Raw genomic sequence first — 25,671 nt, 5'->3', positions numbered from 1 at the left:
ATTTGTTATTTATAAAAATAATAAGAGACTAGTTTTTGAATCTCTGATACAAAACTGAAACTATATGTACTGTCTCCCATTTATGTTAATAAAAGTAGAATAAGAATGATAATTGTCCGAAAGAATGAATAATTCTACGTCAAACGAAGTTAATTATTGACTTATTAGATTAGTAAATCAATTACTCGTGTAAGATTTAGCAGAGGAAACAGAGGGGCTAGTGACGTCCCTCTCTGTGTGGCCACCGAAGTTGCCTTTTCCCATCAACATCTTTATCGCTATCTGAGCTACTTCCGCAAACCACTCTTCCTCTGGCAACGTGCTGTTTCATCATCCATCATCAATAATCGTTATCATCAAACCATTATGCTTATACATGTTTATGCTATAATGACGTGTAAATGCATACCTGTAAGGGTCTAGTCCAGTGGCTGAAACTGCTTCGATGGCTCGAGCTATAATGTTCTTGATCACTTGGTGAAGGTTTCTCGACAAGTACCTTCCTTGTGAGGCAAAGATCAGCACAAACTCCATGTCTAGATAAAACTGTTGAAGACCAAGTGGACCCAATGGTTTATCTCCTGTCTCCATCTCTTCCCAGAAACTTTGATCATCAGAGATCCAAAGAATCACTGTCTCTGTAAGTCTCATCAGCAATATCGTCGCGAATCTCTCTCTTCCAACAAACATATCGCTCACAATCGATGCTATTCTCGTCAATTTCGCAAATAGTTCCTGAAAAAAGCAGAGCATTCATGAATGAAGCTTTTTTGGCTTTCACATTAAAAGTTTAATGTTTTCTTTACCTGGAAAATTGGTGAAGGAAACCATTCAGGCTCTTCAGTGGTTTCGTCCATGACGATATAAATCTCAGAGCTGAGACGGACTTCTCCTTCTTCAGTGAAGATGAGTTCAAGTGCATGTTGTCTGCAGAAGCTATCTCTTAGTCGATCCACTGATCTTTGAAGCTTCTTCTTCCATTCTCTCTGCTCTGGTCGGTTCTGTCTATCTGAGGAACCTCTTCTTGGAGTGGATTGGCTCGTACCTTGTGGCAGAATCTTTGAAGCAGAACGTGGGATTAGCTCGTCTGCTAAAAGAAGTGCATTGACTAGCAAAGCTGTTTGTTGGGACTCAGTTTCAGCTACTTTAACTATTCTATGAACTGGATTCTCTTCGTTCTCAGCTGAACCGGGTAATGCGTTGATCAAGAGATCAACATATGCGTTAAACACTTGCAAAACACCATCTAGTGCAATCCCGTCTAACTGTAATGCTTCGTCTAGCGGTCCAGCATCTTCCAAAAATTCCTAAATCCACAGAAACATCAAACTTATAGCAAGAAGAAAGATAAAATGAAGCAGCAAATATGATCGTCTCTGTTGATTACCTGAACCATGGAGTTGAATCTTTGAGCGCTTATAGAAAGCTTGAGATGCGGTGCAATGGGGGTAGCTGATGAGGCACGTGATCCTGTTGGTGTATAAGAGAGTGACCAATCATCCGAAGCAGCTAAAGCCGCACTGCTTTGTTCAATTCTCTTGAGATTTCCGGTCAGTGCTTGTTCCACGCCCGGCCTGAAGTGTTTCAACAAAACAGGGGAAAGAGCTAAACCGCGAGACTCCAATGAAGAGCAGTGGGATGCGCAGAGTTGGATGCACTCTGCGGTTACCCTTAAGCTTCCTGCAGCAGCGGATGAAGCCAAAGTATGTCTTTTCAGTAAAAGAGCAAACGACTCTGCTTGTTTAACTGCCCATGTCACAAGCTCTGATGAATAAGCCGGATCCTCTCCAACAACAGCTTGAGAGTCGCTTGCAGCTTGAGCAATGGTAGAGAAAAAAAGCTGAGAGAGGGCAGCAGCAAATGCTACCCCGTAGGAAGTGTTAGAAGCTCTTAGGCTTTGAATGTTGGCTTGTAGCCTGCGCTCGTAAGACCTAAGAAGCAATGTGTGGGCTCGAGAACCATCACCGAGTTTCTTGAGAGCCAAGACGGCTGATCTAAGCTCGCCTGCTCTTGTAGAAGGCTGGCTGATAGCTTCTGCCAGTTGGTCAGCCAACTCCTGTCTCTTTTCTTTGATGCCATTGTTGAGAGAAAGAAGAGTGTTGGGGCTGAGCGTCCGTTTCTCATGTGCTTCTATGGCCACACGACGTCCTTCTTCTAAAGCAGCCATGGACTCATCAACTCTCTTCTCAGCTAAGAGGACTTCAAGTCTATCAAAAAACTCCACAACCCAAGTCTCTATTTTCGAGAGCTGTTTGTTCTCCATGTCATATAGATCTTCATCTCTCAAGTCGTCAGCGTCATCAGCACATAAGGAACTAATGTGAACGCCATCAGCTAAGCCGTGAACCAGAGCTGCTTGAGCAGAGAGAAGGTTTCTCATAGAAAGAAGCTGTCCTTCAAGAGCTGAAATCTCCTTAGATGTCCTGCACATGATCAAGAACATGAAGAAGCCAAATTACAAGAAAACCGCAACTAATCCACAAAAAAATGATAAGAAGACAAGACACACTTAATAAAAGCAGCGTAGTTTGCATAGACGCTCTTACGCATCTCTTCAGCAGAAGCTTTCTTTAATTCAACGAGGTAAGAAGACAAATGCCTTGTCTCCTGTAAATCAAAAAACACCCACCAATATTATAGAATAGTATCCAATTATGATTCAACCATTTTGAAAAACACTTGGAGAGCTAAGCTAGGCTACAGACATGACAATGTAGGAACAAATTAAGAGATCAATCCTGATACAATAAAGAAAAAATCACACAATGTACATCATCACCATCGTCTTGAACCAATTACGACCTTACTTTATCTTTTCGTGATGGACAATGAATGAAAGGAACCTTATGATGATGATAACATACATAGTACAAACTTATGAAAGCAATGATTTTGGTAGTTTGAAAAAGGGAGATGATGAGAAAAAAAAGAAAAGACCTTTTCGTTCATACGCTGGCATTTAGAGGTGACATAAGCTTCGGGATCGAAAGTAGAGCCTTTGAAAACCTTAAGACGATCACTGAGTGTCAGATTCCCTTCGAGTTCAGCGGAATTGCCGATGCTAGACGACGTTGATCCTCTTGCTCTCGCTTCCATTTTCCAAAATTCTCCAGATCCACTACCCAAATGAGATTAATCGAATGTTGGAAAGGATAATCAGAGCAGAGGTTGTGAATGCCTAATGAGAAGGCGGCAAATTTGTGTCCAGGATGCAGGAGGACGACGAGGAGGACTTGGTGGGATCATAGTAACGAACTGCATTACACTGTTTCCCCACGTCCTTGCCATTACTGGGCCTGTGGGCCTCAGTTTCCTTATACAATCTTTGGTCAAACTTATTATTAGATGGATCCTCCTTATTTTATGCTATTCAGTTGTAAATTATTTTAATTTACTTAAACTTCAAAATATGAACAAGCTAGTTCTTAATTTGCAAGTGTTGGGAATTACATTAATATAGTAAGGTGATTCCTTATGAGTTGGAAAGTGTAGAAAAAAGCAAATATGTAAGATAAAATGGTGACTTGAATAATATGAGAAGCAATATATAGAGAATCTTATGCTCTATATGATATCACAAAGCTAGTTTTAGAAAGAAGAAGCTAATATTCGATCTATTAAGCTTTCTCTTCGAACCACTCCATCCTTGGACCTTGATGCTCGCTCTCCGATTGAATTGACTAACTCGAAAACCTTTAACGCAGACTCATCACCATCCAAACAACGACCCATGATAAAGGGTACACTACCCATTCTCCTGCTTTACCAACAACAATAAAAACACACTTTTATATAAGACCAATCAATATACTCTTAAATACATGATTAAATGTACACTGAAAATTCAATTAAGAAGATCATAGATGTTATAGCAGAGTTCATAATTTGACTATAGAGAGTAAACAAGTGAGAAAGTGGAGCTTACTTGAGAGCCAAGGAACAAAAGTAGAAGCAGAGTTATAAAGAAAGAAGCAGTCCGACGTAGTATTGATCCCACCGGGACAGTTGCAAACGAAGGAGCTTGTCTGAGTGTTGAAGCCACAAGCACCGTTACTACGCTCGCAGCCACCACAGACGCCAGGGTACTCATCGAAAACGTTGAACTTGTACTTGAGAGCGATTCCGTAGTTCCAGTTCTCCGGGTGAGATTCTTGTCCCGGACCAAGATTGTAGAAACCGGAGTAAGACGAGCATCGGAGTTTCTTCAGATCCATTTCGAACGATGGTCCGAGGTCTAGAGGCACGTAGACGCAACACGTCGATACTTGAAGGTTTATAAGGCTTATGGCCCTGCCAAACCACCAGGGTTAAGTAACAAACCGGCTTTAGATAGAACTAATTAGTTCGGTTGAATTTGAATTTATAATTTGGGGGTTACCTGCAATTGGAGTACAAGAAGGTGCAAATGGAGGAGCTTTGACGGTCACAGAGGGAGACAGGCCCGGTGCCGTTACTTAACGGAGTGAAAACAGGGGATTCGTCTGGAGAGCAGTCAAGGAGCGTGAAAACGGTGTCGTCGTGGAAAGAAAACGGAGCGTCCCAATCCAAGCCGAAACCGTGGCTGGGTCGGGTACATGCACACGTGGACATGGAAGGGTCGGTGACGTAGATCTCTTGCTTGGCATAGTCGACGGAAGTGATAGGGTAGCAGCCCGTGTGAGTGGTGAGCGTCAACGTCTGTTGGTCCGGGTCGCACGTGATGTAACGTGTGAAACGTGGGTCACCGCAACCTGCCCCGGTTCCGAGCGGGTACTTGATGGGTATTTGCCCGCATGTTTTCTGGCAGGCTTGTGAGGAGACATGAGAAGAATTAGAAAGGAGGAGGAAGAAGAAAAAGAGTAAGAAACTCATTTGCTTGTTAGAGCAAGAGTGATAGTTAAGCACAAGATGATTTGAGTGTGTGATCAATGTAATATAGATGCAATGAGGATTGAGGAATACTAAGTTTCATATCTATGTACATATATTGAAATGTTTCCCCAATATAAGAATATTAAATTGTACATATAAATATAGTTCCCTAGCTTTTTTTTGTTTTTTTTTTTGTTAAATTAAATCTTAGATTATTTTGGTTATTGTTTAATTAATTTGTTCTTTAATGATATGCAGATTCTTTTGGTTGGGGTCTATGTATACACCATATGACGGATTACAACATCAGATCATGACTTGCAGAAACAATTTTTCTTTTTATATATGTGCAAACACATAAATTTTATTTATCACGACATTCAAAATTTGGAGAATGCAAATGTCTCAATAATCTCTCTTTTCTTTTTTTCTTAAAGCTCTCTTTAAAAAAAAAATTAAAAATTGAATACTATGAAAATCATTTTACGAGGATATAGATATTTCTCACTGGCTTGTATAACTTGAATAATGATCGAAAAAAGTTCGTGACATTGATGATTCAATGAAGTTTGTGAAATTGATGGTTCAGTTGGCTCTTTGAGAAAGGGGTGATACGAATCTATTAAGAAATTGGAAAGTATGGGCATAGAAAAATATGTTTAAGAAAGTATATCATTTAGACAAAATGTGCCTTTAGGTGTCCCGAACTCACCAGGAAATAAGGCATAATATTGCAAAGAGAACATCATTAGTGTTAAGTGGCCACTCACACTAAAGTCCCCCACCCAACCAAGGAAACGGGGCAGGATAAGGGAATTGATTCAAGAGAATATCGTAAAGAAACCTAAAGGCTAACTAAAGTTGCTACTAAAATTCTCAACTTTAGTTTTTTTTTTTTAATTCATTGTATGCGTAATGTATTTGTATTTATAATTAACTCGTGAGAGATATATAATGCGTCTTACAAAGGCACTATTTTAATGTTTATTAGGAAAATTTAAATTTATAGAACTTAAAAACTAGTATAAATGAACAGGTTTGTAAAAAACTAAAAATAGAATAACTAAAAAGATGTAAAAAAACAAGAAAAAGAATAACTAAAAATAATACACTATCATAAAATGTAAATAAGAGTTAAACATAGTTTAATCATGTGATGTCATACTTGTTTGGAAAAAATATATATTAAAGTTTCTGTGGATGTGAATTATAAGGATGAGATATATAAATGATCGGAATGAAAGGAAAAAAAATAAAAAAATAACAAGGAATTACACATCCACTAGAAACTTTACAGCACTAGGTATCCCAAAACCCATAATTTCAAAACCAGAGAACCATTTAAAAGAATCAACAACTTGGCTGAGTTACACAACTTGTATATATGATCTTTCTCATGAAGAGTTCCCATTTCGTCAAGAATCGTATAATATTAATATTATTTACATGTTCTTAATTGGTTTTTTCTTCTTCCGAAGAAGTTTCAGTTACCTTTTGGGCCTGTAGTCTTCCTCAGCTAGGGGTCGACATGTGATCCACCGTACATTTAAAGGAATCGACGTCTCTCCCTCATAAATAAAATGTATTAATCTCTTTTTAATTTGGAGGGACCTAGGTAGATCTACCTACCACTAGTTATGTTTTTCGTTCCATCTGTATGCATGTACCATTTGATTACATACACAACATTAGACGATAGCCGTTAACTATTTTAATTCTTAATGCATGCATTTCAGATAATGTTATCAGAATGATTTTCCATAGAATAATACATTGATGTACATGACTTTAAATAGCCAAAGAGGTTACAAGCAGTTCCACATTATATGGGATATACGAAACAATATATATATAGACGAGAATAACTAGAGATTGTAACAGAATATGTTTATATTCCATCAGATCATTTGAGTGGAAACAATGAGTTTAAAGCGTAAGAAAACAAATTGGGACGACCATTATTTTGGTTTTTTTTTTTCCCGTGACTACAATTCAATGTTTACATATCGTGTGGTCCTGTGATGCATGACATGTTTTGTGTTTTTCTTCCCTGAGATGTAATCATCATTTAATAGTTTCACTTCTTTCATGTAATATCACTTAACCTGGCAAAAAAAAAAAAAAAAACATCACATCGTGAATCGTTGGAAACATAGGTATTAACTTGAGATAATACAAATGTCTTAAACATGAAATACAAATCATAAACAAGTGAAGATGATTAATAGTAGCAATTGCCGGAGCTGAATGGTTTCAATTGTTAGCCACAAACATACAAGTGCCGTCTCGTCGACCACAATAAAGTGATGGACCAACATTTCAGCTTTCCCACCCGTTTAATACACGCGTCAAGCTCTAATTGGTCTTCTTTGGCTATCATCTATCACCGCCATCAAATTTACCTACCCCTCTTTCCTTCCATATATGCCACACCGATCTAACATAGGTAAGCGCATCAACGTTTCACACCCCATTTTACTTTCTTTCCTCACACATTCACACGCACCAAAGCTCTCTGTTTCGGATAAAATGGCAAGCGGCGAAGTGAAGCTGATCGGTGCATGGGCGAGTCCCTTCGTGATGAGACCAAGGGTTGCTCTAAACCTCAAGTCTGTCCCCTACGAGTTCCTCCAAGAGACCTTTGGGTCTAAGAGCGAGTTGCTTCTTAAGTCAAACCCGGTCCACAAGAAGATCCCTGTTCTGCTTCACGCTGATAAGCCAGTCTGTGAATCCAACATCATCGTTGAGTATATCGATGAGACTTGGAGCTCATCTGGACCTTCCCTTCTCCCTTCTCTTCCTTACGACCGGGCAATGGCTCGGTTCTGGGCTGCTTACATCGACGAAAAGGTGTCTTTCACTTGCTTATCATTATTTTGTCTAATTTGATCTCTAGGGTTTGTTGTGCAGAGTTTGCAAAGCAAGATATATATTACATTTACTCAAAAGTTAGCATTAATTAGTCTAATTTTAATTTTGAATATGAAAACACACAACTGCAAATATAAACGGAAACACACAGTTTCAAGAACTCAATAAACTAATTAGTAATTACTATAGTTAAAATAGATGTTTTGTTATGTATTACATTGTCCTGACATTGTTAAGCTAATCTTTTATTTTCAATGTTCGACACTAATGAAGTGGTTCGTCGCTCTAAGAAATTTCCTAAAAGCTGAAGGAGAAGAAGAGAAGAAAGCTGTGATAGCAGAATTTGAGGAAGGGAACGCGCTTCTGGAGAAGGCCTTCATCGACTGCAGCAAAGGAAAACCGTTCTTCAACGGTGACCACATCGGTTACCTTGACATTTCCCTCGGGAGCTTCTTGGCTTGGTTGAGAGTCACCGAGTTAGCAGCTAGCTATAAACTTCTTGATGAGGCCAAGACACCTTCTTTGTGTAAATGGGCTGATCATTTCTGCAACGATCCCGCAGTAAAACCTGTCATGCCCGAGACCGCAAAGCTAGCTGAATTCGCAAAGAAGATCTTTGCCAAGCCGCAGGCCTAAGTTGGCTGGTGAACTAGGTTTTTTATTTGTGGGTTGAGATCTTGTAAGAATAATTTAAGAGTGGTACTGTTTTATAAATTGCTTTATGTTTTTGAACTTGAGTCCTCCGAGTCTCTCTTCGCTAGGTCATTAAGAAAACCCCAGAATTCTAAACATTAAAAATCCTAACGTTATCACAGCTGTTAAAACCTGCCTTTGGTTGATTCGTCACTATGGTACGTAGGGAGCACGCTAGGCAAACGGTTCAACCTCTGCTTCTTGAAAAAAAATGCACACGAGGTCAAATTAGGCAAACAAACCTAGAAATGAGAAAGGGAAACTACTCGTGGTAAGAGGCAACGACAAAATATATTGATACAATAAGTCCGTCCGGTTTGGCTAGGATGCTTGATTACCTTCTGTTTATGTCCACTAGTTTGGAGATGCTTGGTTATATTTTCAAAGCCTTGGAAAGTAAAACCAAGGAAGCAAACTGGGGAAAACCAGGAGGCTGATATTAACAGAGGAGGTTAGTGAGAGAGATTCCATTGGAATAGAGCCCACTCAGGATGGAGGCCTATTAGTACGCCAAGTATCCCCCATAAAAGGTTTAATAGACGGACGGACCCAACGAGCATCAGATCCCCGGGAGATGGGACACATATTGATGTCCCAAAAAACCGCTGTTACAGCCTCACCTAACCAAAAATCAAATCACCGAGGGAGAGCGAGAGAATGGACGGACATGTTTTATGCCTGCCTGACTTTGCATAAAAACGAAAGCCCATTAAGGGGCCTATTACAAGAGTAGTGTTTATAAAAAGTTTTTAAATAAGCCCAATAATACGTTCGTGGTTTTTCATTATCCATTACCTAGACCCTCTGCTTCAAACCGAACCACTTTAGCTTTCTCACCATCAAATTTTAGCCTCTCACTCTCTCTCTCTCCCCGCTTCACGGTTCATTCATAATCTCCGGTAAAATATGGCGGCCGATGAAGTGAAGCTGATCGGCTCATGGGCGAGTGTTTACGTCATGAGGGCGATGATCGCTCTCCACCTCAAATCTATTAGCTACGAATTCCTCCAGGAGACGTTCGGTTCAAAGAGCGAATTGCTCCTCAAATCTAACCCGGTTCACAAGAAGATGCCGGTGCTGATTCACGCTGACAAACCGGTTTGCGAGTCCAACATCATCGTTCAGTACATCGACGAGGCTTGGAACTCATCATCTCAGCCGTCCATTCTCCCGTCCCATCCATACGACAAGGCCATCGCTCGTTTCTGGGCTGCCTACATAGACGACAAGGTTCATAGTTTCTTCTTCTTCACTTGCTGTTTTAACTTTGATTTACAAAGACTATACTGAGATATGTATACATGGTGGTATTAGCTAATCTGAAAATCTTGTATGTTGTCTTAATTGGATATGTATAAAAGTGGTTTATCTCTCTGAGAAGTATCCTAACAGCTCGAGGAGAAGCAGATAAGAAAGTAGCCATAGCTGAAGTCGAAGAAAGGACTGAGCTTCTTGAGAAAGCATTCGTGGATTGCAGCAAAGGAAAACCCTTCTTCAACGGTACTGACCATATCGGTTACCTCGACATTGCCTTTGGGAGCTTCTTGGGTTGGCTGAGAGTCGTAGAGTTGGATGCGGGTCATAAATTTCTTGATGAGATCAAGACTCCTTCTCTGTCCAAATGGGCAGATCAGTTCTGTAATGATCCCTCTGTGAAACCTATTATGCCAGAGATTACCAAGCTCGCTGAATTCGCAAGGAAGCTCTTTCCTAAGCCGCAAGCCTGAAGTCAAGGATGTGGATCCTCTTAAATATGTGTATTTGGGGACTGAGATTGAACAAATTGACTGTAGTCATATGAAACTGGTTTACTAGGATGCAAGTCAAATATGTTAGTGGGGAAGAATGTAATGGGTTTACTAAGATAAGTTATGTTGTACTGAAATGATAAATAAAATTTGAGATTAAGCTCAGCTAAATTACTTGTGATCATATTTTACATGAGTCTCCTAAACAGATAAAACATGGATTGTCATATGGTAAGGATATTTCTGAAGCTGTACTTCGCCATAACATTTGAGTTTTTTTTTTTTTCTGTGAATCATCAAAACCACTTGGTCAATGTTCTAACTTCTAACCAAACTTAGTTTTTATACACAATTAATACTCTAGATTAAGTGGTATGGTCGGTTTAATTATTGTATCTGTTTTATTTTTTGTTTGTCGGCTAAATAAAGAAATAATTCTTTCTCGTTTAACTTAAGTAGGAAACTAAAAATGGTTGCTTTACGTTTAATTAGTTTAAAAAGAATACAAACTGTATGTAAAATTCCATTTAAGCTATCAAGAGAATTTTTGTCTAATAGAAAAAAAAGAAATTGAAAGTGATCACTTTCTATTTCTTTTTTTACCACATTCACCACCAAATAAAAGATGAAGTTAAAGATAAGTGGCAATAAATGCCACGTGGCTCCATTAAGAATATTTTGTCATTCTCCATTGTCATGTTCTTCTACTACCTTACACGCACTCCACTCTTGGTTTCCTTTTTCATCTCACGCCTTCTCTTCCCATTTCAGATTTCACTCCCCAAAATACCAAATCTCGAATCCGATTCTTCTTCTTCTTCGTCTGCAATCTCTGACGAAGATCCCAAGTTTTCTCTACGCAATTTCGATTTCGATTTTGTCGTTTTGACTTTTTTTTTGTTGTTGTTTGGGGGGGAGGGGATCAATGGGGGTCGATTACTACAATGTGCTGAAGGTGAATCGAAACGCTAACGAAGATGATCTCAAGAAGTCTTACCGTAGAATGGCTATGAAATGGCACCCTGACAAAAACCCTACCAGCAAGAAAGAAGCTGAAGCTAAGTTCAAGCAGATCTCTGAAGCTTACGACGTCTTGAGCGATCCTCAGAGACGTCAGATCTACGATCAGTACGGAGAAGAAGGTCTTAAATCCACCGATTTACCTACTGCGGCGGAGACGGCGGCGCAGCAGCAGCGGAGCTACTCCTCCAGTCACTCTGAGTTTCGGTACTATCCGCGTGATGCTGAAGATATCTTCGCGGAGTTTTTCGGCGAATCTGGTGATGCTTTTGGCGGAGGGAGTAGCGGAAGAACACGTGGAGATGGCGCCGATGGTGTTGGCCGGAGATTTAGAAGTGCAGAAGCAGGGAGCCAGGCTAATAGAAAGACGCCGCCGACGAACAAAAAGACGCCTCCGCCGGCGAATAGGAAGGCGCCGGCTATTGAGAGTAAATTGGCTTGCACACTGGAGGAGCTCTACAAAGGTGCCAAGAAGAAGATGCGAATTTCTCGCGTTGTTCCTGATGATTTTGGGTCAGTTTCCTCTTATTCCCTGATCTCATGAATGCATTTGACCGATCTCGTTAGTCACTGATTACAGTAAAGTGAATGATTGGATTTTGCTATTACTTTTTCTCGTGTGATCCAGTTGATGATGTTTTCTTACATTGTCTCATGATCTTCCTGATAAGCTACATTCACATTGTTTGATGATCTTTTTCCCCAGTAAGATTTTGTAGCTGCTAGGTTCTGCAGAACTGATCTTCTCTGTGACTGATCTTTTGGTGGACCAAATATGAGCTTTGATTTTGTCTTTCTGATGATATATTATTTATTACAGAAAGCCAAAGACAGTCCAAGAGATCTTGAAGATAGACATCAAACCAGGTTGGAAGAGAGGCACAAAGATCACTTTCCCGGAGAAAGGCAACCAAGAACCTGGTGTCACTCCCGCAGATCTCATATTCGTGGTAGACGAGAAACCGCATTCGGTATTCAAAAGAGACGGTAACGATCTGATTGTGGAGAAGAAAGTCTCTCTTATAGATGCTTTAACTGGTCTCACCGTTAGCGTAACGACTCTGGACGGGAGGAACCTAACAATCCCCGTTCTCGATATTGTAAAACCGGGTCAGGAGATTGTGATCCCAAATGAAGGAATGCCTACTAAAGACCCTTTGAAAAGAGGAGACCTCAGAGTCAGTTTCGAGATCTTGTTCCCGTCAAGGCTAACGTCAGAACAGAAGAATGACCTCAAGAGAGTCCTTGGTGGAAGCTGATGAGTTTACATTTAGTGTCCAAGTAAGCACTTGATCTTCTTTAACAACGGATTCTACAGAAAGCTGCTAGCCAATTCAGTGTACATACATTTGAGTTTTTCTTTTCCTTTTCTTTTTCTTTTTGTAAACTTTTATGTGTTATTATGAAATAAAACAAAAACCCGAATCGGATGAGGCTGTGGATATCCGGGCAGAACTGATGGTTGTTGAAGTCAGAACTTGGCCTATTTGACTCTGATGTGTGTTAATGCCTGATGGTGAAAGAGGAACAAAGACAAAGTAAATTTTTCTGAAAAGCGGAGAGATAGAACCTTCAAAAGTACGAAAATATATATATTTGCATATATTTAGGATTCAGAAAATAGGGAAAGGTTGGGAACAATTTCGAAGAAAAAGGGAAAGATTGGAAACAAGTTCGTCAAGAATTTCCTAGAAAGTATCTTGTTACAAATTACATTTGTTTTGTTCACATAAATATTAGTGTTGGATTTAGTCCTGTCACAGTCTTCACTTGTTATCTTGTGGGAAAGCTAAAGAAAATTGCTCACGAACGTAGGAAGCAGGAACAAGTGCCATGGCTTAACCGCGTTTTAGTGTATGGCTATTATCAAGAAAATTGAAAATTCAATAGAAGATACCTTACAACCACCAGTGTTAAATGAAAAATTGAAGTAAATGGCGGAGTCAACTCTTCTTTTGTTTTCGTTTTCTTATCGTAAATTTCCAAACTCTTTGTGGTCTACAGTCGCTAGTTATTATAACAAAGACTTGGGATCTCCCTCTCAAAGGTAAGAATTTACTTGAGAAAAGATGCAGCCGATCTTCCAAGCGGTTCTGCAAAACGACGTTCCAGCTTTTCTGGGTCTGGTGGCAGAGAGAGATTCGTGGCTGGAGGAGAGAAGCGATGAACAACAGGGCAACACTGTGTTGCACACGGCTGCCAGGCATGGACATGGAGAACTCGTCTCAAAGATTATTGAGCTCCGACCTTCCCTCCTCTATTCCCGAAACAGATACGGAAACACACCGTTGCATCTCGCTGCTCTCCTTGGAGACGTAAGCATAGTTATGACCATGTTAGAGTTTGGATTAGAAGCTTGTTCCGCACGCAACAATACCAACCAAACACCCCTCCAGCTAGCTTGCCGCAGCATTTCCATGGAGGCTGCCAGACTCGTTGCGGAAAAGACTCAATTAATCGGCCTTGATGAACTCAAATTTGCCCTATCAAGTGGATCCACTTGTAAGTTTCAAGTGTCTTTGCTGGCTCAAATTTCTTCCATTATCTTTGCATAAATCCAGTGGCTCATTAGTGTGTTTGGATTATTGTCAGGTATTGCCGGAATTATACTAGAGAGATTCCCAGACCTAGCTAGGGAAGAAGCTTGGGTGGTTGAAGGTGGGTCGCTATCAACGCTTCTGCATCATGCCTGTGATAGAGGAGATTTCGAACTGACAAGTATATTGTTAGGCCTCGATCAAAGACTAGAAGAAGCTCTCAACACCAACGGTTTATCACCTCTGCATCTGGCTGTTCTCAGAGGCTCGGTTGTAATCCTGGAGGAGTTCCTGGAAAAGGCTCCGTTGTCTTTTGGCTTTCTCACGCCATCAAAGGAGACAGTCTTTCATCTCGCCGCACGGAACAAAAACATAGATGCCTTCGTTTTTATGGCGGAGAGGGTGGGCATTAACAGCCAAGTTCTTTTGCAGCAAACAGATGAAAATGGCAACACTGTTTTACATATTGCTGCCTCCATGGCTTGCTGTGCTCCGGTTAGTAGTTTTTCCTACTTTTCTTTGTCGTTTTCCCCTTAATAAACCCAAAGCACTTTTTACTTACATAATTTGACTTGCGATATACTCTGTTAGAAACCCCATATGGACTGTAGGATGGTAAGTAATCTCATATAATGAGAAACAAATGAACCATGGTTCATGAGCATGTCAGCAGGGATATGATTCAATTTTTGCTTCAGAGTTTCTTGGATTTTGTGGCATATCCTCTGACATATCCCTACTGTATAAATGGCAGCTGATACGGTACATTGTTGGTCAAAAGATAGTGGACATCAGCTACAAGAACAAGATGGGTTTCACAGCTTCTCACCTTCTCCCTCGAGAAGCGGAAGACTTTGAGTTGTTATCAAGCTGGCTGAGGTTCGATACCGAGCTGGAATCTAAGAACACTGAAGTGCATGATGGCCACTCCAAGTCCGATTCATTCCATAAACGATCCCAGGAACAAATTAACACTTTAGAGAGCTGCAAAAGCTCTGAAATGAATGAGGTAATACGGTTGCTGGAGCTAATCGAAACAAAAACATCAGAGATAGCAGAGATAAAGAGAAGCAAGAAAGGGGAGGCAGAAAGAGGTCGTAAGAGCATGGAAAATGAGATGCATATAGAAGCCTTACAAAATGCAAGAAATACGATCGCGATTGTGGCAGTCCTGATTGCTTCAGTTTCTTATGCCGGTGGGATAAACCCTCCCGGCGGCGTCTACCAAGATGAGCCATGGAGAGGGAAATCGACTGTAGGCCATACAGCAGCGTTCAAAGTCTTTGCAATATGCAACAACATAGCACTGTTCACGTCGTTGTGCATCGTTATTCTTCTCGTTAGCATCATACCTTACAAGAGAAAACCCTTAAAAAGATTATTGGTGGCCACACACAGGATGATGTGGGTTTCTGTAGGGTTCATGGCGACGGCTTATGTTGCAGCATCTTGGGTGACCATACCACAATCACACGGAACACGATGGTTGTTTCCTGTCATTGTCTCTGTTGCCGGTGGATCATTGACGGTACTCTTTTCCTATCTTGGAGTTGAGACCATCGGTCATTGGTTTAAGAAGATGAATCGTGTCGGAGATATACCGGTTTATTATATCAAGAAAAAACGTGTTGGAGATCTGGCCTCCGGAGTAAGAAAAAGCAATCTCAGTGAAGGAGATAGGCCCTCCTTTGCAAGGACCAACTCAGATTTGGCTGCCTCCGGAAAATCAGGCTATTTCACCTATTGAATATTTTGAAAAAAATTGTTTATCTTTCGTGCAACATCTATGAAAAAAAAGTAAATGTAGTTATTTTTACCTCATCTGATTTTCAAGAAGGAAGTCTCTCTTATAGATGCTTTAACCATTAGCGACACAACTCTGGACAGGAGGAACCTAACAGTCCCGGTTCTGGGTATCGTAAAACCAAGTCAGGAGATTGTGATCTCAAACAGTAAATGAACCTTTGAAAAGAGGAGACATCAAAGCCTACTTTGAGATCTTGTTCCCGCCAAGGCTAAGAGAGTTCTTGGTGGAAGCTGATGTGCTGACATGAGTTTTCAAATAAGTTCTTAATCTTCTTTACCAACGAATTTTATAGGAAGCTCATATGGGTGGACTTCTTACTTTTTAAGCCTTAAGAAAGCACACTGTAAGCAGGTATTTTCCGAATTCCAGCTTCTGTCATGGCTTTCCTCACCTGTTCTGCTTCTGACCAATTGCTATCCAAAGCATTTAACGTCGACAATGCCACATACTGGCCACAGTGTTGAGGTTGCAGTCCGATAAGCTGTTTACCTACTTTATTTCCTAATTCAGCATTTTCATGAATCTTGCAAGCGCCCAAAAGAGCTCCGAGAACAGAAGCATCAGGCTCGAATGGCAAACTTCTTATGAAATTAACTGCGTCAACCAATAGTCCAGCTCTGCCTATGAGATCAACAATGCAACCGTAATGCTCTGACGTTGGAATGATTTTGTACTCGCTACATATGGAAGAGAACAACTGGATACCTAAGTCCACAAGTTTAGATCGAGCACAGGCCGTGAGTACTGCAAGTAGAGTAATCCCATTTGGATGCACGTTAGTTGATTTCATCATCTCAAACATCTGTAGTGCTTTCTTAGGTCTACCATTGGAGGAAAGAGCTGATATTATTGCATTCCAAGCGCAAACTTTTTTATCACAAATTTGATGGAAAATGGTCAATGCCATCTCCAAGTCACCGGCTTTTCCATACATATCAAGCAAAGCAGTACCCAAAGAAGTAGTGAGGATGATCTCTCTCGTCATAACATATCCATGAATTTGCTTCCCCAAGTGAACACCTCCTCGATCCAAATTAGCACACGAAGAAAGAACACTAACGAAAGTAGCCTCATTCGGTGTTATTACCGAACGCTGATTCTGTATCATCTCACCGAAAAGCATTACAGCTTTGGCGTGCAACCCGTTCTTACTAAACCCATTGATAACAGTAGTCCAAGAAACCACATCAGTTACAGGCATCCTCTGAAATAATTCGAAAGCAAAATCCATCTCTCCGTTTCTTCCGCAAGCGTCAAGCCAACTGTTACAAGCTACAACACAAGGGTCTACAATATCATCAAACATCTTCCTCGAGCTATTCAAATCGCATACTTCACCATAGAATCGAACAAATGAAGTCTGAATAAATGGGTCCCATAGAACACCGCGTTTAAGAGTCTGGCCATGTAAGGCAACCCCACAAGAAACAGAGAAAGATGAACAAGCTGCTTTGATCAGAGAAGGGAAAGTGAGATTGATTGGTCGGACTTGGCTTGCAAGCATGTGGGTGAAGAGAGCAAGAGAGGTCTTGTATTGTCCTGTAGTGAGATAAGATCGAATGAGAGTGTTGTAGACGAGTTTTGTCTTCCATCTCGAAGCGACCAATGCGTTGGTGGTAAAGAGGACAGTGTGAATCTGCTTAATCTGGTTTGAAGAGTTGAAGAAACGTTGGAGAAGATAAAGTGCGTCCTTCAGAGAAAAACTGAAATCCGAGAAGGAAGAACAATGCATGCAATTAGGATAAAAGTTTAAGCAATCTACAAAGCACAACCAATAAAACAAAAGCTGACATTAGTTAGCAAATTCAAAAAGTATATGAAACCCAAAGACAAAAAGATGAGTAATTTAAGCATTTTGTTACTCACAATGGATTAAGTGTGATTAGGGTGTTCGTATCTCGCATCCGGTGAAATCCTCGCTCTATAAGATGAAGAAAGATTCGAATTTTATGAAAAAGTCACTAATCAAAAGTGTGACACTGGCGAGATTTTCAATCGGCTTTACCCCAAATGACGGTGAAAGTTCTCTAATTTCAAAAGCTCCGACCACCAGCAATCTGGAGTCTCCGAGGTCAATAGGTGAACCAACTAGGGTTTTCCGGTTTGGTATAGCTTGATCCAATTTTGTGTTTTTTTTGCAATACAGTTTCGGTTCAAGCTAACCGATTTTGCACCTCTAAATTAAAAATTTCCACCACCGTGAACAAAGAGAGACTAGTGCTGCCGGGAAAAAAAATGGAGCAGAAAAACGAAAAGGAAGAAGGAGAAGGACACGAAGAAGCGGCGGGAGATAGGGAAGGTTTTGAAGAGAGTAAACAGAAAGCGGCGGAGATGAGTCGTAAGGAGAAGCGGAAAACCATGAAGAAATTGAAGAGGAAGCAGGTGAGGAAAGAGATAGCGGAGAAGGAGAGAGAGGAGGCCGAGGCTAAGTTAAACGATCCGGCGGAACAGGAGAGGCTGAAGGCGATTGAGGAAGAGGAGGCGCGGATGAGAGAGAAGGAGTTGAAGGAGTTCGAGGAGAGTGAGAGAGCTTGGAGAGAGGCTATGGAGATTAAGAGGAAGAAAGAAGAGGAAGAAGAAGCGAAGCGAGAAGAGGAAGAGAGGCGTTGGAAGGATCTAGACGAGTTGCGAAAGCTTGAGGTATTGCTTACTTTTTTTTGTTAAATTACTTTTTTTTTTTTTTTTTTTGTTAAATTCATCATCGCGTGGCTGTTAACTGAGGAACTTTGAGGGAATACAAAAGTCTTGAGAATCAACTAGGATTTGTTAGGGTTCTCATATCTTATTGACGCTATCTCGAGCCCACTTTGATTGCTGCTGAACTCATGTAGGAGATCTTAAGTTTAAATTGCATCCCCTTTTGCTTCTTTTGGCAGGCTAGTGGGAACGATGAGTGTGGCGAGGATGAGGATGGTGAATATGAATATATCGAAGAAGGGCCTCCAGAAATTATATTCCAGGGAAATGAGATCATTCTCAGAAAGAACAAAGTGAGGGTTCCAAAGAAGCCCGTCGTTCAGGTGGATGGAAACGAGGTAAACCATCATCTAGGTGAACATGCCATCTTCAGTGTTTTGATTTTTTTCTAGAGTTCCAATGTGGAGTTTGTTTTGCAGATTTCTGATAGGCCTACATCAAATCCTCTACCTCCGGGAACTGAAGCTTGTGCCAGCTATCAGAATGTTAGTTCTGCGCAACAGATTTTGGAGAATGTTGCACTAGAAGTACCCAACTTTGGAACTGAGCAGGTGGTTCTTGTATGCCTTGATTGAGATGGCATTAGTTTTAGCTATCATTCTTATGTTCTTTTAGTAACTTTGTTTTGTTGTTATTCTCTCAATCGCCAGGATAAAGCTCATTGTCCTTTCCATTTGAAAACTGGAGCTTGTCGATTTGGCCCGCGTTGTAGCAGAGTTCATTTCTACCCTAGTAAATCGTGCACACTACTTATGAAGAACATGTATAATGGTCCTGGTATTGCTTGGGAACAGGATGAGGGGCTTGAGGTCTGTAACCGCTGTCAACTTGTGATGCTTGTATCCTGATAATATTAGTTCTTCTCTATTACTCTCGGCTTTCATTATCTAAATTTACATTACCACAGTTCCTTTGCCACTTTTCAGTTTTGTTTTGCTGTGTGCTCTTGAATCTACAGAATTATGCTATTTTTTTTTTTTTTTAATCCTTGTTACCTCTTCTTTAACTTACATCAGACATTGTTGGTTTCCCTTCAGTGGAGGTGCATGATTATAACCTGGGCGGGGTTGGTGTTGCGCTTCACTTCTTTGTATCCTACCTGATTGATAGATTAGTTATTATGTGATTGTTATCTCGATCACAGAAATTGTGGCCTTCTATCTGTGCCCTCTCTTGCCTTGATAGCAGTACCTGAGACTGTAGGTTGTTTGTCACTGTTTCATATCTTGTTCTTTAAGTGTTTTCTAATTTGCTCGTGGGAGTGAGTGGTATGTAACAAATGATTCATCCGATTTGCTACTTAATACCTCGGAATTGCTTGATTTTTCCTGAATCAAGAACAGAATAGTGTTCTTCATACGTGCTGGCTGCTTTCAGCTAGTATTATCTGAACAGAAACTAATGCAGTTATAATTTAGTAAGGCTGTAGCTATCCTGGTATGCTTGATTATAAAAGTAGTGGACATCACATGCATTATATTCACCTGGTTTCCTTGCTTTTAGTCACTTACTTTAAGTTTACTCTCTTTCTTTTTTCCTGGCTTCGTTGCAGTATACAGATGAGGAGGCTGAACATTGTTATGAAGAATTTTATGAAGATGTTCATACAGAGTTTCAAAAGTATGGAGAACTTATTAATTTCAAGGTTTGTTGGTTCTATTCTGCTCCCTCTTTGCCTTTTCCTCTTACCCCTCTTATTTTTTTTCCATTATCAGCCATAGATTCATTTTATACTAAATGTAAATGTAAGTTCTTGAACCTGCAAGCCACACTAGGCAAGCCATTTTGAAAATTAGTGGTTCCCGGCATCTTTGCTCATCATCAGATGACTAAATATAACCCTGTGTCTGAGAATAAAACTTGTTGGTAGATATGTGTTGTCTTCCAACCTTTTCTAATACTCTTTTTTTTTTTCAAAAACAAAATTTATATCCATTTCAGGTGTGTAGAAATGGCTCATTCCACTTGAAGGGCAATGTATACGTACACTACAGATCATTAGAATCAGCTATTCTTGCTTACCAGTCCATTAATGGTCGATACTTTGCTGGTAAACAGGTACACTGTTAGTCTGGAGACCTTTCCCACTTCCTTTCATTGAAAAATGTGATTAACGAATTGGTCTAGTGACTTCCTGTCATATTGGCACTAGCTTGTTATACCTTGGTAGAACACATTCTACTTTCCTCCTCACTGTTTGTTTCTAGGTTTCAGTTAACTTAGCCTTTGTGTATGACGTTATGTCAGAAGTTTCACCTTTGCGTTCTGTGGCAATTTTTGTTCATATCTACTGGTTAATTATAGTCTTCGTATTATGTAGAAAAGAAGTTCGGAAGAATTTTGATACTCTGCTGATGTGTACGCTGAGGCTTGATTTCTGGTACTTTCAGCTAACTGACATTTATATCCATGATAATTGCACATCCTCTCAGGTGAACTGCGAGTTTGTCAACATCTCAAGATGGAAAGTTGCCATATGTGGGGAGTACATGAAGTCCAGGCTTAAAGTATGACTCTTCATCTGGTTCTTAATCTGAGATTCCTACTTCTTGCTTATCTCTGTTTCATGATTCTCATCTATTTTACAGACTTGTTCTCGTGGTTCTGCTTGCAATTTTATCCATTGTTTCCGAAATCCTGGTGGAGACTACGAATGGGCTGACCATGACAAACCACCTCCAAGATTCTGGATTCACAAAATGACCGCTTTATTTGGTTATTCAGATGAAAAGCACATGGGGGATGAATCGTTTGGGTCATTAAACGATTCGAGATCAGATCTACCAACAGATTCACACAGGTAGGTAGCTTTATAGTTGGAGTTCTGACTTTTGAGGACCGTCATTGTTAACTAACAGATCAGTGTATATCCTGCTTAATTTGGTTAGGGAGCGTCATGCTCATGTGCTTTGTTTCCATGTCAGGCAACTTTCTAGAAGATCTATATCGAGGGATCATGCGAACGTTGGTTCTAAGCGTTCCTATAGGAGCCGTAACAATCATGGTGAAACTCGGGACAGTACTCGTGGCGACAAACTAAGTAGGCATGCCGAGAACTTTCATGATGGAGATAGCAGTCCTAGCAGAGACAGTAGTTTAGAGAGGGAGGTGTATAATGAGCGACGGTACTCTAAGGACACACTGCATCGTGATAGCAGATGGTCTGAACACTCTCCTGGACATAGAGTGATAGGGAAACGAGGCCATGGGAGGTATTCTGATGATGATTCTCCTGATGGAGATGACTCTGGTAGGAGAGAAACGGGTCACAGACGAAAAGCCAGAAGGACAGATGCAGAAGCTCAAGAACAGATGGACGATGAAAAGGACAGCAAAACCCACAGGAGTTCACGAAAATATAGAAGGGATGGGTCATCAGCTGATCAAGAGGAGAATCATGAACATGATAGGGTTCATACAGTTTGTGATAAATCACAGAGAGAAAGATCGAAACGTCGGCATGAAAGAAGCAGCTCAAGATATTCGCACGAGGAAGATTCAACTGAACGTAGACATCGTTGGCATAAAGGATCAGAGATTCGAGACAATGACAGGAAGAGAAGTGTAGAGATAAGTCCCAGAGAATGTCGGGCAGATAAAGAAGATAGGGGCAAAAGCAAACAGAGGCACAGATACAAGTCCCAAGATCCTGACTCTGATCGAAGCACGATAGAAAAACGACTAAGTGGTTTATCAAGTGAGGAGAGTTCAGACAGAGAAACACAGAGAGAGAGACCTCATCGCCCTAGTAAAAGAAGACGAGCACAAGACTCAGACGACCAGACTAGTAAATTTGCTGAGGAATCAGAGGAAGTCGAAGAAGAGATTGAGCGTTGGAGACCAGTGTGATCTCAGTGCGAAACCAAACTAAGAGATGTTCTTGTGACTTGTTGGCCTCATCATTTCTCATCTGTAGATATTTTAATTTTATCACTTAAAAAGTTAAAAGAGTTTTTGGTGAAAATCGAATAGTTTTTTTTTTTTAATGTTAAAACAGTGAATTAGTATAAACTTCCCAAGTGATAATAAGTATTTGTATTTTATTAATAATTAAGGTAAACAAATGAATTAATTAACTATGCCTGAAAAAAGGAGTGTTGTATATTTTATTCTTCGCGGCACATTTCGCACCGAAGAAAGAGAAGTTAAATCGGCCACTGGGCTACACGATGACGATTGCGACGCCTTTCAGTGGGGCTGCGAACTCTGTCGCGGCGGCGAGGACCGTTCTGATAACGGGAGTGAGCAAAGGTCTGGGAAGAGCCCTAGCTCTCGAGCTGGCGAAGAGAGGTCACACTGTCATAGGATGCGCTCGTACTCAAGAGAAGCTCACTGCTCTTCAGTCGGATCTCTCCTCCCCGGCTAATCATCTCCTCCTCACCGCTGATGTGGTAATTTCTGCCGCCCTTCCGAATCTTATGTCTTTCTTGTGTTGTGCTATTCAGTCGGCGTTTCTGGTCTGTATTAGATAGAAGAAATTGGATTGTCATTATCGGAAATCAAGAAATTTTCTGGATAAATTCTGATGTCGGTGTTGATGATTGCTGATATTTTCTTGTTTTATCAAGCTGTAGAAATATTGATAAGGTCGTTTACTGGACTTAGGTGAATCGTTGTTTTCCTGATGAATTATCTGTCTGCAACGGCCTGATTAACTTTTTTTATGCGGGGTTTTGCGATTTTAAGGTTTGAACTTAGCAAAAGTTACGGTCTATGTTTGCAGAAAGTAAACAGCAGTGTTGAAGAACTGGCACACACAATTATGGAGAAGAAGGGTGTCCCAGATATCATAGGTATATATATATACACCCTTCTTTGTAACAACTGGTTGCTTTGGAGAAACCATTACATTGTTCCTAAAGTGGTTGGGTAGCTTTTGTAATAAAGTTATATTCTTTGCTCTAGGTGTATATTTTCGTTGGTAGATGGAAATAGACGCTGCCAGCTCTAAATCTCTGGGCCTTTTCCTTTCTTTACGTTCTATAGACAGAACTGTTATAGCATTGGTTTTCCCTTGAGTTCCTGACTCTTGAGTATTCTGAAGTTGACGTCATAACCCCATTTTCAATTGTAATTATTGTTGGCTACTAAGAATCTATTCATTTTTCTCAAGGGTAGCATTCACGAATTGTTGGTTTGATGGTTACATGATCATTATCTCCTGCGAATTTTGGTCAGAGTGTTTTGCATCATTTCTATTGTAACTTTCGTAGTCTTAGATCTTGGTAAATGCATGTTGCAGTTAACAACGCTGGTACTATCAATAAGAATAGCAAGATTTGGGAAGTCTCTGCAGAAGATTTTGACAATGTAATGGATACAAACGTTAAAGGGGTAGCAAATGTGCTGCGTCATTTTATCCCATTGATGCTCCCACGTAAGCAAGGGATTATTGTGAATATGTCTTCTGGATGGGGAAGATCTGGTGCTGCCCTGGTGAGTTTCAATCAACTCTTACTTGAATCACCAGCTGTTACTGTGTGTTTGTCTTTCTAGCCACAGAAAGGTAACATAGTCAATTGAAACAAAGAGAACTATTGATATATGGAATTACGAAATTACCATGAGCTAGACTTTGTCCAAATATAATATTGATGTTAGATACTTTTCCCTGATATTGGAGCATACACTCCTAAATTATCTTACAGGGAAACAGAAAAAATGGTGAGTTAATAATTTAGATGGTGGTAGGGAGAGATTGTAGCTTCACCTGAAAGGTCTATGTAAATTATTTGGTTGGTCCCTGTGCCATAGGCTGCAAAACCTACAATCATTCTGTGAGCCTCTTTCATGTCGTCGGGGCACTTTTCTGGTATCCTTGTTTTGTATATGCAGGATATGTAGATGATGCTACTCTAGGAAGGTTCCCATACAGTTTCGTTTTGGACTCTTATAATTTCTCTTGTCAAACCTGTTCCCAGAAGCAGTGAAGTTAACTTTTGAAACCAATACTGGATCTGCAGGTTGCACCATACTGTGCATCAAAATGGGCGATTGAGGGTTTAAGCCGAGCAGTGGCAAAAGAGGTAGCTGAGGGAATGGCAGTGGTTGCTTTAAATCCAGGCGTGATCAACACAGAATTACTCACTTCCTGCTTTGGGAACTCAGCTTCGTTTTATCAAGCTCCTGATGCTTGGTAAGTAACACCCAACCTCAGAAATTATATACTTCTAATGAAATGTATCCACTTGCCCTTTCTGATGAAATACTCTCTTATTCACTAGGGTATTGTAACTACTTCGAATCATATGCGTGCTCTGTTTGATCTCTCTAGTTGTGTTTGTTTGATGGATCGATTGCCTAAAACCCTAACTAAACCTTTGCTGCGGATTGCAAATGTAACAGGGCTGTAAAGGCTGCTACGATGATTCTTAACCTTACAGCAGGTGACAATGGCGGATCTCTCACAGTCTAACAACTACGCTACACATTTATTTTCAACTTGACTGTTATGGATGAGGAGCTTCTTCAGCAGAAACTTAGAAAATAACCCTTGCTTTGAGGCTTTGATTCATTTGTTTGTAACCAGAAATTTAACCCAGTTTACTACATAGTACCTTCTAAGGTTCATGTATTTGAGTCTCAGAGTCAGGGATGATATTTTCATAGAAAGTCAGTTCTAGATGACTTAAAATAGTTAGTACGATATGTAACTGTCACAAATATTACAATTAAGCAATTGACGTTTGCATTGTCCCAAACTGACATGTCAAAGATGTCTTTACAACTTGAGAGTCTAATTTTTAACAGAGGGGAAACAACAACACAGTTACATGTTGAAACGTAATCACAAAACTTCATTAGGCTGTATTGCCATCATTCAATCTCCCAGTCCGAATGATATATACAATCCACAACATTCAATCTAAGGCAGAATGTAAATAAACCAAAGTGGATCACCTTGTTTTTCTAAGGCAAGTGAAGTCAAAAATCAAAACAAACCCTCTTTTGTATAAGCTATGTACTACACTGATCAAAAGTCATACATATATATAGGGCAGTGAAGAAAATATAGTGTTAGTTCCACATAATTCAAAAATATTAATTGTTATGCCCAGGAGAAGGGCAGTGAAGTCGCCTTTTTATGCCGATCAAGCAGATGCAAATTTGCTAGCGAGAGCTTTGAAATGTTCATCGACCATCTCCGGTGTAGAGAACATGCCGTTAACGTAAGCGCATCCTTGCCTTCCTCTTTGATTCATGTTCTCATTGGCATTTTTCCCACAATTATCGATTTTTTTCATTAAAAATTACAATAAAAGACAATAAGGAAAATTACAAAACACTCACGGGACACCAGTCACACCACCAAGGATCATTTCCTTTTTTCCTTCTTTTAACTCGCGTGCCATCACCGACATTGCATTAACCATACACTTCACAATTCTTAAAGAGTTAAAAAAGGAATATCTTCATAACACGTCTATGTATATACAGTAGATATATC

General features: G+C 40.2%; 9 protein-coding genes and 1 long non-coding RNA gene across 18 annotated transcripts; 6 read left to right on the top strand and 4 right to left on the bottom strand.

Annotated features, from left to right (window-relative positions):
* Window positions 1-51: 51 nt before the first annotated feature.
* Window positions 52-3,203, bottom strand: LOC17897592 (exocyst complex component EXO84A). Its single transcript, XM_006306363.2, has 6 exons — window positions 2,938-3,203; window positions 2,510-2,607; window positions 1,388-2,423; window positions 807-1,307; window positions 410-735; window positions 52-322 (listed from the first exon to the last, which is right to left on the bottom strand). Exons 1-6 carry the CDS (start codon window positions 3,094-3,096, stop codon window positions 178-180), a joined length of 2,265 nt encoding a protein of 754 aa, XP_006306425.1. The 5' UTR covers window positions 3,097-3,203; the 3' UTR covers window positions 52-177.
* A 317-nt stretch (window positions 3,204-3,520) lies between these two features.
* LOC17899668 (wall-associated receptor kinase-like 15) lies at window positions 3,521-4,908 on the bottom strand. Of its 2 annotated transcripts, none has more exons than XM_023790289.1 (3): window positions 4,379-4,908; window positions 3,926-4,290; window positions 3,521-3,760 (listed from the first exon to the last, which is right to left on the bottom strand). In XM_023790289.1, the coding sequence occupies exons 1-3, from the start codon at window positions 4,849-4,851 to the stop codon at window positions 3,696-3,698; spliced, it is 903 nt and encodes a 300-aa protein (XP_023646057.1). In that variant the 5' UTR covers window positions 4,852-4,908; the 3' UTR covers window positions 3,521-3,695. The 2 variants fall into 2 exon arrangements, with proteins under 2 accessions (XP_023646057.1, XP_023646058.1); XM_023790290.1 differs by having other exon boundaries at window positions 3,521-3,757.
* Window positions 4,909-7,292: 2,384 nt separating this feature from the next.
* Window positions 7,293-8,459, top strand: LOC17899235 (glutathione S-transferase U17). Its single transcript, XM_006303217.2, has 2 exons — window positions 7,293-7,701; window positions 7,996-8,459. Exons 1-2 carry the CDS (start codon window positions 7,381-7,383, stop codon window positions 8,356-8,358), a joined length of 684 nt encoding a protein of 227 aa, XP_006303279.2. The 5' UTR covers window positions 7,293-7,380; the 3' UTR covers window positions 8,359-8,459.
* Window positions 8,460-9,244: 785 nt separating this feature from the next.
* Window positions 9,245-10,347, top strand: LOC17898830 (glutathione S-transferase U18). The gene is made up of 2 exons (XM_006303280.2): window positions 9,245-9,645; window positions 9,777-10,347. The coding sequence occupies exons 1-2, from the start codon at window positions 9,322-9,324 to the stop codon at window positions 10,140-10,142; spliced, it is 690 nt and encodes a 229-aa protein (XP_006303342.1). The 5' UTR covers window positions 9,245-9,321; the 3' UTR covers window positions 10,143-10,347.
* A 549-nt stretch (window positions 10,348-10,896) lies between these two features.
* Window positions 10,897-12,627, top strand: LOC17899323 (dnaJ homolog subfamily B member 1). Its single transcript, XM_006305172.2, has 2 exons — window positions 10,897-11,696; window positions 12,004-12,627. The coding sequence occupies exons 1-2, from the start codon at window positions 11,089-11,091 to the stop codon at window positions 12,440-12,442; spliced, it is 1,047 nt and encodes a 348-aa protein (XP_006305234.1). The 5' UTR covers window positions 10,897-11,088; the 3' UTR covers window positions 12,443-12,627.
* A 169-nt stretch (window positions 12,628-12,796) lies between these two features.
* LOC111832497 (ankyrin repeat-containing protein At5g02620) lies at window positions 12,797-15,467 on the top strand. Its single transcript, XM_023789111.1, has 3 exons — window positions 12,797-13,685; window positions 13,776-14,215; window positions 14,475-15,467. Exons 1-3 carry the CDS (start codon window positions 13,253-13,255, stop codon window positions 15,465-15,467), a joined length of 1,866 nt encoding a protein of 621 aa, XP_023644879.1. The 5' UTR covers window positions 12,797-13,252.
* Window positions 14,354-14,935, bottom strand: LOC111832498. The gene is made up of 3 exons (XR_002835349.1): window positions 14,857-14,935; window positions 14,550-14,704; window positions 14,354-14,474 (listed from the first exon to the last, which is right to left on the bottom strand). It is a non-coding gene; the product is annotated as an uncharacterized LOC111832498 (long non-coding RNA).
* On the bottom strand, window positions 15,369-17,601 carry LOC17896694 (putative pentatricopeptide repeat-containing protein At1g10330). 6 transcript variants are annotated; one of them, XM_023789108.1, is made up of 5 exons: window positions 17,394-17,476; window positions 15,846-17,230; window positions 15,712-15,765; window positions 15,538-15,629; window positions 15,369-15,460 (listed from the first exon to the last, which is right to left on the bottom strand). In XM_023789108.1, the coding sequence occupies exons 1-2, from the start codon at window positions 17,429-17,431 to the stop codon at window positions 15,856-15,858; spliced, it is 1,413 nt and encodes a 470-aa protein (XP_023644876.1). In that variant the 5' UTR covers window positions 17,432-17,476; the 3' UTR covers window positions 15,369-15,460; window positions 15,538-15,629; window positions 15,712-15,765; window positions 15,846-15,855. The 6 variants fall into 6 exon arrangements, with proteins under 6 accessions (XP_023644876.1, XP_023644877.1, XP_023644874.1 ...); XM_023789109.1 differs by adding an exon at window positions 17,533-17,601 and having other exon boundaries at window positions 15,538-17,285; window positions 17,394-17,448; XM_023789106.1 differs by adding an exon at window positions 17,533-17,601 and having other exon boundaries at window positions 15,538-17,230; window positions 17,394-17,448.
* LOC17896915 (zinc finger CCCH domain-containing protein 5) lies at window positions 17,441-22,271 on the top strand. Of its 3 annotated transcripts, none has more exons than XM_023789103.1 (10): window positions 17,441-17,606; window positions 17,737-18,167; window positions 18,404-18,562; window positions 18,644-18,775; window positions 18,875-19,033; window positions 19,777-19,869; window positions 20,166-20,282; window positions 20,657-20,731; window positions 20,813-21,024; window positions 21,149-22,271. In XM_023789103.1, exons 1-10 carry the CDS (start codon window positions 17,456-17,458, stop codon window positions 22,071-22,073), a joined length of 2,454 nt encoding a protein of 817 aa, XP_023644871.1. In that variant the 5' UTR covers window positions 17,441-17,455; the 3' UTR covers window positions 22,074-22,271. The 3 variants fall into 3 exon arrangements, with proteins under 3 accessions (XP_023644871.1, XP_023644870.1, XP_023644872.1); XM_023789102.1 differs by having other exon boundaries at window positions 17,441-17,633; XM_023789104.1 differs by having other exon boundaries at window positions 17,510-17,598.
* A 75-nt stretch (window positions 22,272-22,346) lies between these two features.
* On the top strand, window positions 22,347-24,938 carry LOC17900189 (NADPH-dependent pterin aldehyde reductase). The gene is made up of 5 exons (XM_023789110.1): window positions 22,347-22,615; window positions 22,948-23,017; window positions 23,467-23,660; window positions 24,188-24,360; window positions 24,570-24,938. The coding sequence occupies exons 1-5, from the start codon at window positions 22,394-22,396 to the stop codon at window positions 24,637-24,639; spliced, it is 729 nt and encodes a 242-aa protein (XP_023644878.1). The 5' UTR covers window positions 22,347-22,393; the 3' UTR covers window positions 24,640-24,938.
* Window positions 24,939-25,671: the final 733 nt, after the last annotated feature.

The sequence above is a fragment of the Capsella rubella genome, unplaced genomic scaffold, assembly GCF_000375325.1.
Source record: "Capsella rubella cultivar Monte Gargano unplaced genomic scaffold, Caprub1_0 scaffold_1, whole genome shotgun sequence".
In the NCBI taxonomy this organism is placed as follows: domain Eukaryota; kingdom Viridiplantae; phylum Streptophyta; class Magnoliopsida; order Brassicales; family Brassicaceae; genus Capsella; species Capsella rubella.
This window is presented reverse-complemented; position numbering and strand designations above follow the sequence as displayed.

Coding starts and splice junctions, on each gene's coding strand:
- LOC17897592 (XM_006306363.2), bottom strand. CDS start 3,096: ATGGAAGCGAGAGCAAGAGGATCAACGTCGTCTAGCATCGGCAATTCC. Junction 1,308..1,387: donor GATTCAACTCCATGGTTCAG/GTAATCAACAGA, acceptor CTGTGGATTTAG/GAATTTTTGGAAGATGCTGG. Junction 736..806: donor TTCCTTCACCAATTTTCCAG/GTAAAGAAAACA, acceptor TGCTTTTTTCAG/GAACTATTTGCGAAATTGAC.
- LOC17899668 (XM_023790289.1), bottom strand. CDS start 4,851: ATGAGTTTCTTACTCTTTTTCTTCTTCCTCCTCCTTTCTAATTCTTCT. Junction 4,291..4,378: donor TTCTTGTACTCCAATTGCAG/GTAACCCCCAAA, acceptor GTGGTTTGGCAG/GGCCATAAGCCTTATAAACC. Junction 3,761..3,925: donor TTTTGTTCCTTGGCTCTCAA/GTAAGCTCCACT, acceptor TTGTTGGTAAAG/CAGGAGAATGGGTAGTGTAC.
- LOC17899235 (XM_006303217.2), top strand. CDS start 7,381: ATGGCAAGCGGCGAAGTGAAGCTGATCGGTGCATGGGCGAGTCCCTTC. Junction 7,702..7,995: donor CTGCTTACATCGACGAAAAG/GTGTCTTTCACT, acceptor ACACTAATGAAG/TGGTTCGTCGCTCTAAGAAA.
- LOC17898830 (XM_006303280.2), top strand. CDS start 9,322: ATGGCGGCCGATGAAGTGAAGCTGATCGGCTCATGGGCGAGTGTTTAC. Junction 9,646..9,776: donor CTGCCTACATAGACGACAAG/GTTCATAGTTTC, acceptor TATGTATAAAAG/TGGTTTATCTCTCTGAGAAG.
- LOC17899323 (XM_006305172.2), top strand. CDS start 11,089: ATGGGGGTCGATTACTACAATGTGCTGAAGGTGAATCGAAACGCTAAC. Junction 11,697..12,003: donor GTTGTTCCTGATGATTTTGG/GTCAGTTTCCTC, acceptor TATTTATTACAG/AAAGCCAAAGACAGTCCAAG.
- LOC111832497 (XM_023789111.1), top strand. CDS start 13,253: ATGCAGCCGATCTTCCAAGCGGTTCTGCAAAACGACGTTCCAGCTTTT. Junction 13,686..13,775: donor CCTATCAAGTGGATCCACTT/GTAAGTTTCAAG, acceptor GATTATTGTCAG/GTATTGCCGGAATTATACTA. Junction 14,216..14,474: donor CCATGGCTTGCTGTGCTCCG/GTTAGTAGTTTT, acceptor TATAAATGGCAG/CTGATACGGTACATTGTTGG.
- LOC17896694 (XM_023789106.1), bottom strand. CDS start 17,431: ATGCGAGATACGAACACCCTAATCACACTTAATCCATT. Junction 17,231..17,393: donor CTAATCACACTTAATCCATT/GTGAGTAACAAA, acceptor CTCGGATTTCAG/TTTTTCTCTGAAGGACGCAC.
- LOC17896915 (XM_023789102.1), top strand. CDS start 17,456: ATGAAGAAAGATTCGAATTTTATGAAAAAGTCACTAATCAAAAGTGTG. Junction 19,034..19,776: donor AACAGGATGAGGGGCTTGAG/GTCTGTAACCGC, acceptor GCTTCGTTGCAG/TATACAGATGAGGAGGCTGA. Junction 20,283..20,656: donor GATACTTTGCTGGTAAACAG/GTACACTGTTAG, acceptor ACATCCTCTCAG/GTGAACTGCGAGTTTGTCAA.
- LOC17900189 (XM_023789110.1), top strand. CDS start 22,394: ATGACGATTGCGACGCCTTTCAGTGGGGCTGCGAACTCTGTCGCGGCG. Junction 22,616..22,947: donor TCCTCCTCACCGCTGATGTG/GTAATTTCTGCC, acceptor CTATGTTTGCAG/AAAGTAAACAGCAGTGTTGA. Junction 23,018..23,466: donor GGGTGTCCCAGATATCATAG/GTATATATATAT, acceptor TGCATGTTGCAG/TTAACAACGCTGGTACTATC.